General features: G+C 40.0%; 1 protein-coding gene across 1 annotated transcript; it reads left to right on the plus strand.

Moving 5' to 3' along the window:
- The first annotated feature begins 153 nt into the window (after nt 1-153).
- LOC139479561 (multiple epidermal growth factor-like domains protein 11) lies at nt 154-4,507 on the plus strand. The gene is made up of 7 exons (XM_071262397.1): nt 154-191; nt 724-815; nt 1,144-1,674; nt 1,720-1,814; nt 1,905-2,436; nt 3,401-3,497; nt 3,970-4,507. The coding sequence occupies exons 1-7, from the start codon at nt 154-156 to the stop codon at nt 4,505-4,507; spliced, it is 1,923 nt and encodes a 640-aa protein (XP_071118498.1).
- Nucleotides 4,508-9,588: the final 5,081 nt, after the last annotated feature.

Consider the following 9,588-nt stretch of genomic DNA (forward strand, 5'->3'; position numbering starts at 1 on the left):
GCATAGCAGGGTACTGAAGCTTATTTTGCTCAAATCTAATATGAACGTGCTCAGCCCCACGTTGGGCGCCAATGTAGCGGCCATAAAATGTCCGAGTCCCGTGATGGGATTCGATCACGGACCTTCTGATCCGAGGTCGGACGCCTTGTCGACATGACCAAAGAGGTTAACCCCGTCAGCAAGCTGACAAGGTAAGGATGTCATCTGTCATCTGTCAATAACATCAGGTACAGACTGTTGCATCTGAAATATTATAAGGTTCCAAAACGAATCAATCACCAATTTCTGTCATATAATGCAGTCTATGCAACTTGCGTCACGTCATCAAAACAATTAATAGTATCATCTATTTAAATCGACATTGTCGACAATTGAGAATACAGATGAAAGACTTCTTCAAGAGGCTTTTAGAAGTTGGAGTACTAAGTAAGGTTAAGATATATGGATGCACACCTTTTTTATTACAATTAGCAGCGACGTTTAGGTGTAGGTTCTAACATCGTTATCAAGCAACACCTCGTCATAGAGCGGATACGCTACCACCTTAAAGTCCTACACCCTAGATGTCATCACAAAGCACCACAACTACCTCCAATCAGTTCTTACAGAAAACACCTACTCCACCCTCAGAAAGATCCCGACCAAAAGCAAGTGACACAAAAAGATTTACATAACCAAGTTCAATAACCTCAAGAAACACACCAACAACCATCAACCTACAAGAACATCTGCCATTGAGGACTACAACAGCAAGATGGTCATCAACTTAAGCAGCAAGAACCTCAACCAACAAGACATTGCAGTCCTGGCCAAAGGTCACTTGATAACGGTGTTTGATCCGACACTGAAACGTTGCTCCCAATTGTAATAAAGTAGTCGTTCATCCATATATCTTATCCTTACTCAGAGGAAAGATTTCCACCGCAGGTTAATGCAACTGTGTACAAAATATAACTTAAGGATATTCATGATATTTACCGATAAAACATATTTATGTTGTCTTCTAACATATGATACTAATTAAAACAATGTTCTTTGCGAGACAATACAGTAAGTCTCTGTAAGTCTTCCATTCCTCTCTAAAATAATAATAATTTGTTAATTGATTACAGTGCTATATTTTGTTCCTTTCTCTATCGACAGTTTCCACTACAAGCACACCTTGTAGCAACTGTGACGGTAACAACGTGACCTGTGTTGACGGTGTGTGTCTACCTCGCTGTGTCAATGTGTCGTCATCTGGAGAGTGTCTCCAGTGTCTAGACTCCAGGTTCTATGGTAAACAGTGTGAACATGACTGTCCAGACACCTGTCTCAACTCTCGCTGTCAGATGAACAACACCCGTGTTGCGTGTACAGAGGGATGTGTGGCCGGCAAGAAGGGAGATAACTGTGGGATGAACTGTCCTACAGCCTGTACACAGTGTGAACGTTATGGTGATGGTTGTACAGGACCGTGTAAGAATCCCCGGTATTACGGTCCACACTGTAGAACACCTTGTTCCTCCAGCTGTACAGATGGATGTAATAGGATCACGGGGGAGTGTGGCAGCTGTGAGCCAGGTTACAGAGGGGATAAGTGTGATGTTACCTGCCCCCCCAACTGTAGAGGTGGATGTGATAAGGACACGGGGGAGTGTGACAGCTGTGAGCCAGATTACACAGGGGACAAGTGTGATGTTACCTGTCCCCCCAACTGTAGAGGTGGATGTGATAAAGACACGGGGGAGTGTGACAGCTGTGAGCCAGGTTACACAGGGAAGTACTGTAATGATTCATGTCCATCACAATGTACAGAATGCCAGCAGCACGGTGTAAACTGTATAGGACAATGTTACAGATGGAACTACCACGGAAATAATTGTACTCTTCTGTGCCCGGTACAATGTCGTGGATGCGTCAAGGAGACAGGATTGTGTGCACAGTGTGCTGAACAGCACTGCCGGGCTGGGTGCGGTGATCAGTGCACACCTTGTAAAGGAGAAGACTGCCATAGTCCAACATGTAAAATGATATGTCCTGCAAACTGCGTCGAATTTAACTTTTTCAGTAAGACATGTAATACGCCATGCATCAACAAGAACTACTTTGGACAGGCTTGTAACATCCCCTGTTTTGATAAATGTGATACGTGTGATAAAGACACTGGAAAATGTATAAGTTGTAATCAAGGATTGAGAGGAGAGTTGTGCGATGACACATGCCCTTCAAACTGTACACAGTGTGAGCGAAATGGGGACATATGTATTGGCGCATGTCCAAACAGTGGTTACTATGGACGCGACTGTTCGATCCAATGCCCTGTCAGCTGTGAAGGATGTCACAAGGAAACTGGTCTGTGTATGGAGTGTGCCGAGGGATTTAGCAGGACATACTGCGATGAAATATGTTCTCCATGTTCAGAGAACACCTGTTACAGAACAACTTGTCGAAAACGTTAGTATGTTTGGACTTAAATCTAATACAATATTTTTGACAAATAAATAAATAAACAGATGGACATACGTAGGGGAAAGCTGGTTAAGACACTCCTGCCATTTTCTCTCGTGGGGGACTCTTATGGTATCAATTATTTCTTTTCACTGGACCGCCTCCGTGGTCTAGTGGTAGAGCATCCGTCCGGAGAGCGGAAGGTCCGGGGTTCGATCCCCGACCGCGTCATACCAAAAGACGTTAAAAGACGGTACTTGTTGTTACCCTGTCTGGCGCTCGGCATTAAAGGGCTAAAACAAGGAGTGGTCGGCTCGGAGTCAGTATACTGTGTCTGAGTGGGGTATTCATGTTAAACTGCGGCATGATATCTCAGTTTGCTAGCACTATAAATCGGCATTAATCCGGACTAGTACAAGCAGCCACGCTATACAAGTTCAAGTAAGTTCTATATCGCCCACTTAGGGTGACGCCTGGTAGAGCATCCGTCCGGAGAGCGGAAGGTCCGGGGTTCGATCCCCGACCGCGTCATACCAAAAGACGTTAAAAGATGGTACTTGTTGTTATCCTGTCTGGCGCTCGGAATTAAGGGGCTAAAACAAAGACTTGTCCGCTCGGAGTCAGTATACTGTGTCTGAATGGGGTAATCATGTTAAACTGCGGCATGGTATCTCAGTGAGCTAGCACCATAAATCGGCATCAGTCCGGACTTGTACAAGCAGCCACACATGTACATATGTACATGCACGTCGCTATATAAGTGCAATAATCTTGGACGAGACGTTAAACCCCATTTCACCTCACCTCTTTTCACTGAGGGGGCACGGGCGGCCGCGATTCGCTGTGCACAGTTGCGTCCCTTGGACACGCCAGAAACCTATGATCGTGATATAACTGGAATAATGTTGAAAGCGGCGTTAAACCCAACTCACTCACTCTTTTCACTGAAATAATAATGTGTTTTTTTCAGGTAAAACTGACCACACCGTGGCCATTACTACTGGAACAGTTGCTGTAGTCATTGTGCTGGCATTGATCATTGCGTTTTGGAGACACACGCAAAAGGGGTAAGTGTTACGGTAAACTACGGTTATAACGAACTCAAAGAGACCACAAATTGTAGTTCGTTATAACCGTAGTTCGTTATAAGCATACATACAGCATATATACAGCAAATGGCCGGGACTCAAAAACAGTTCGTTATATCCGCCAGTTCGTTATAAGCGGGTTCGTTGTTAACGTAGTTTACTGTACATGAAAAAAGGTTTCAGTCGGTACATTACTACTGAGTAAGTACATGCCAATGTCAACGTGAAGTCTGACTTTTAGAAATCCTCTTATTTGTGCTAAATTGTGACACTAGTATACCCAACTGTCTCGAGGATATTTTTACCAATTTTGACGTATTTGAACAAAACTTCTCATGTTACCTAAAAATGTCACGCTTCTTAAACCGTACTGCAACACTTTATGGTACAGTACCGTTTTCCATATATAATGTATCTTCTAAAGCTTAAACATAATTTCATTTTATTTCAGGAATAGAACCCTTGGTAGCGGCACAAACGGCACCACCCACAGCGAGTACAGTGACAGCCTGGCACACAGGTACTGGGAAATAGGTGATCATTACGAGTCTGGTCAGACAAGTCCCCCGCAACCTGAACATGCAGTTCAACCTGCATTACCTCTCACAGAGATCCCACACAGAAGACTTGCAACAAGGAACCTTTCGGCAGATGGCCAGCAATGTCAAAGAAAATCGTCTTCTTTGTCAGAGACAAGAGCAGTGAGCGAACGCGAACCGACAGCTCCGGGTGCTGCTGCTGTGGATGGTGGTATTGTGAGAGCCTCGTCCTTGCTGTTGTTGGGAGGAGCATCAGCTTGGAGTGACAATGAGTCACAGTATCAGAGTAGTCAGGAAGTAGGTGACGCTGATATGGTTATGTCGGAACAAATCGAGCGATTGACCAGAAAGACTGCTTCAATTATATTTATTGAAGAAAATTGTGATCTGTCAAATGTATGTGTGAAATATCTTGCCACGAACAAAGTTGAGGATAAAAGTTCACCTTAATTATAAATGATATTACAAAGGATATCATAACACTAAATATTTGAATATTGTTAAGTTAAAGCGGAAATTTGACAACAAGAAATGAAGTATTCACGCTATCAAAGCTTGAATCAAGAAACCATTTTCAACATTAAAATATCTTCAATGTGGATTCTTACTCCCAGACTAACCACTGCTTAGTTTCTCTTACGTTGATATTCATATCTACTTTCATTTGTTTATGTTCCGGTTCCGGTACCTCGTGCTTATCAGCGCCAAAAAATGGGATCATTCGCGAACGCGATGAATCTAGCCGATTGTGTGTCATCGTTCAGAGGTTCAATCGCTGGTCGTTGAAATATTGCTGTGGCCAAAAGTGGTTACTTTGACAAACCATTCTTTATCAAGCACATGTTTAGTTATCATGAAATATTCTAAAATGTAAAGTTATTCCATGTTATGAATATTATGGTTGTCATTATGTTGCAATATGTTATGTTTTGATTTTCATGTAAATAATCCTTCAAATGCTCACAATTCAAATAGTATAGTTCCATTGTTTGTTTTTACTGATGAGTATCAATAAAGTTCAACGATGAAACACTTTTTATTCTTTGTCAAATAATCAGTTTCATAGTCACATTAAGCCTCGGTTCTTCATCATTAATCTTAAAGCTGTTGATAATATTGATGCAGTTTTATCTGTTTTCGTCTTCATTTTCAGCTTTTGTCATGCCCAGGAGTGTAGTTAATTAGAGAATAATGCTCGGGACTTACACCATTAATTCAGGGTAATTCTTAGTAAGGTTTGATGTTGTCTTTATTACGATGAAGTTTAATCTAATCGAGTGGTTCAATAAGATCGCTACCTCATAAAGAAACATTCCTCCTTCAGAAGCCATCAATCTTTTTTCTTACAACGTGGCGCACTATAACGCCAATTTTGCGATGTTAAAATGTTCTAGCGCAAGAATACACAGCTACATTATGATTTTGAAATTGTTCATATCAGGTATCGAAACATATTGAATCAGGAAACTATATACTGCTAATATGCAGGGTGATATTGTCTGAGGAGGCATTATTCGGAGGAGGGGATAAGCTAGCATCACGATGAAGTCACCAGTTTATCCTGGTTCTCTAGCCTATCAAGGTCACGTCATTTCATGCCGTATGAGATTCCGTCCATATTCGGACAACCATAGCTTACCTGTCCGAGAAAGATATACAAAAGGAACTATACATTGCAACGTCGTAGTTTGATCCTAGCTGGCATTACAGAATAGGACCAATACTGTACATTGCACATCAATATTTTCATATTCAAGGCCTTTTGTTGTCACCCAAAATAAATAAATAAATAAATAAATAAATAAATAAATAAATAAATAAATAAATAAATAAATAAATAAATAAATAAATAAATAAATAAATAAATAAATAAATAAATAAATAAATAAATAAATAAATAAATAAATAAATAAAATTCTTTACAAAAACAAACAAAAATAACTTGTCCATTAATTTCTTTCCTGAAACTCCCAGCCTCCCCCAACTCCCATCCGAATATCAAATTGTTGGCCCCTAAAGAGTATAGTTTTTTTTAAATCAAACGATCATCGTCCAGGTGACTGTTCTGAATTTCTAAGTGCACTCTCGTTGTAAGGATCTTACTTCCTGGATGCACATATACTCATGGCAAATATTTTACCTAGATAAATGTTATGATATCGAAACCACTTTATAAATATATAAAAGTCAAATTTTCGCCTGAGACCAACCAGCCTTCACTGACATGCAAGCTTAATCATATGTCATATAAATTTAGGGTTGTCTCTAGTGTTAGATTCGGATCGACACAAGGTACTCGACAGCGACATGCAACCTGCTGATATTTAACATGAACACATTCAACATGGGAGAGTATGTTGTATTCCTAAACATATCTTCATTTCACAAAGGCATTTGAAATACAAAAAAGCGTTACATTAAAGAAAGCTGTACCAAGAATTTCATCTTGATTGTAATGGATTTTGAAGTTTACGGTGAGCATATATTATCGCTCATTCTTCTTTACAAGCAACGTCCTCCCTGTGAGTCAGGAAATTAACTTTCCTTCCATTGGGGAAGTAGCGATAGTTTCAGAGCCTTTCACCGAACAGATACAATTATTCACTATAAACGTATATACGATATCTCCTAGACTTCCAGTTCGCGCCTCATTGGGACGAGTGAGTGAGTATGGTTTTACGCCGCTTTTAGCAATATTGCAGCAATATCACGGCGGGGTACACCGGAAATGGGCTTCACACATTGTACCCATGTCGGGAATCGAACCCTGGTCGTCGGCGTGACGAGCGAACGCTTTAGCCACTAGGCTACCTGACCGCCATTGGGACGATGTTTATGTAAATGATACAATCAGTGTTAAACAACATCATTTGTAGAATACTTTTCACTCTTAGCATCCATGAATAAGAAACACATTCACGAATTATCAGTCGAAGCCTAATGTTTGTTCGTTAATGTTTCTTAAACGTTTATTGTTAACATATACCATTCCTAATTCTGTGTAGACGCCAATAGCTGACACTGCTGACATTAAGCTATACTCACTTACTCACTCATTCCCCTTTCTCCTGTCAGCTGCACAACATATTTGATAGACTAATAAGGAGAGGAATAAGAAACAAAATGTATAAAAATTGTTGGATGTACGGTCTCGTTATTGATGTGATGGGAAATTGGAGGGACTATTTCCTCATGTTGTGACTAGTAGTAGATAAATCAATGTGCATATGCTAAGACACAATATTATGTATAATAACACCGCATTAAGACAAAAGGAAATCATATCTTAATTAAGACATATATCATTACAAACTGTCTGACCCATGTGAGAACCATCTCATCGGGAGGAATTTGTTCGCATGAAATGTTACCTTATGTAACTTGCAATATAGTATATCTGTCCATTTCATTCTTCATTCATGCACGATAATGAACAATATATTTGTTTGGTGTAAATGATCTGACAATCTGACACCAGTTTCAGCATAAAACCTATGCTATAACATTACCAAACCACGAGACCTTATGCAATCCGTGAGTGAGTGAGTCTTACTTACACATGCTATAAGCAATATCTATGTAGTATGCTTGCGGTAAGTTACTTAAGAATTGAATGATGTAGATTTGTACACAATTTTAATTAAAGTTAGTACGTGTGGCTTCATGTTTAAACTGACAGCTACACAACAACCAGCTGTATTGTGGAATGAAGTACTTCCACAAGAGAACTGGTGATATGAGCGTATGTATGCTCACATTGTTTTCCAGTGACATCTTGTATAGTTTGTTTACAACAAATATTTTCATCATTGGATGAGAAAGGTATGTTAAGAAATACCTCAGTAAGTCAGTCACAATGACAGCGCGTCGTAATACAAAACGATATCAATACGATAAACATGACGGGAGAGTTTCCAAAGTTGTTAATGAGTGAGTGAGTGAGGTTTTACGCCGCTTTAAGCAATATTCCAGCAATATCACGGCGGAGGACACCAGAAATGGGCTTCAGACATTGTACCCATGTAGGGATTCGAACCCAGGTCTTCGGCGTGACGAGCGAACGCTTTAACCACTAGGCTTTAACTGTAACCGCCCCAGTTGTTAATGAACCAGTGACAATTACAAGTGTTCGTCATCATTGCTCAGTTGGCCGTAATTGTAGAGATGTGTCAAATAGAAAGCTATATTCATAGACAGTTGTCACTGTTAGTCTAGACACGGAAAAAGTCGATACTACGATAGTTTGGATGTATATTTCTTCGTTTTGTTCACTAGGATTGGTCGCAGCAATGATATTCGTAAACTCCCTGTGGTTTCTCCAGGAATGTGAAAAAAGCCTCGTGAAAAAAGTATGAACGTCAAATTTTGTCGTTCATATACTTATGAATTTGTCGGACCTCTCGTCCGTATAATTTTGTAAACTTCACATTATTTAATTATTATCTATTCAGCCACGATACTGAGATTGTTTACGTACATGTCCGTTGTCAAAATCGGGCACGTTTTATTGGCTGAATCTCACAAAGTAACTGCCTGTCATACGTAACGTAGACATGTCATCGTTCATTGTTTATGGCTTTTAAAACAATCCTATATGTGTTCAACATCTTATCATAAAAGATTCTATGACTTCCTTTAAAAACGACAGGATGACTGTGAAGAGATTATGAAGAATGCACGGAACAGAACAGAGGCACACGAGTGGATGCTGAAAAGTCAGCTAGTAGATTATTTATAACTGACATGCACATTGCACATTATGACTTCTCCCGTGTCTCAGTCGTTGCTGTCATTTTCCAGTGAAATACACGTAAGCCGTTATTCAATACATATATTCACTGATGACAACTGTTGATATGATCTTATATCAATAAAAGCGACAAAACCCTTCCAATTTTCATAAGACATCTCTATTGTATGATTCCGACTACATCAAGTGCTTGTGTTAATAAATCAATCTCAGACAGTGATCATACCATGTGTTCGCGAAAAGGTGAACGTATTGTTCCCCACTGGTGATCCCCGTCACAAACACATGTAAATGCAAGGCCATTGTTCACCTGAAAAAAACACCCGGACATATGGTCTAAATCAAAATAGGGAATTGCATTAGACATCATTTCTGTCAGTGATGCGTGAAATTTGGAAATGTCCTCCACATGTCTGCCAGAAAACGTTTGAAAGCTTTTCTGTCGTCTTGAATGTTGTAACCTTGATCAAACAGCGTCTGCGCAAGAATCATATGAGGCTTTTGATATCTTGCCAGAGAGATCATGTTCGATTGTGCCTCAAAAGTTGTGAATGTAGACACCAAAGGCTGGAGCTGCAGGAGTATTGCTCGACATGAAGGGAAAGTTGGCTGTTGGAAAATTGAAGTCATCTCTCCTGTCATATAGTCTTGTGGAGAGTGTTTTGTCACTCTGAATCTTTATGCATAGATCTAAATATTAAACAGATCAGGTGGTCTTACTGGTCTCCTTTATTTCTTGTTCAGGTGGGTAAATCAGTGGAAGAGAATTGGCGATTTGATT

Source organism: Haliotis cracherodii, unplaced genomic scaffold, assembly GCF_022045235.1.
Source record: "Haliotis cracherodii isolate W230 unplaced genomic scaffold, xgHalCrac1.p SCAF_4, whole genome shotgun sequence".
In the NCBI taxonomy this organism is placed as follows: domain Eukaryota; kingdom Metazoa; phylum Mollusca; class Gastropoda; order Lepetellida; family Haliotidae; genus Haliotis; species Haliotis cracherodii.

Excerpts from the sequence above, each read along its gene's own strand:
- LOC139479561 (XM_071262397.1), top strand. The coding sequence starts at position 154 with ATGACCAAAGAGGTTAACCCCGTCAGCAAGCTGACAAG. Across the intron at positions 816-1,143 it reads CATTGCAGTCCTGGCCAAAG|TTTCCACTACAAGCACACCT; the intron begins GTCACTTGATAA and ends CTCTATCGACAG. Across the intron at positions 1,675-1,719 it reads AGATTACACAGGGGACAAGT|ACACGGGGGAGTGTGACAGC; the intron begins GTGATGTTACCT and ends GATGTGATAAAG.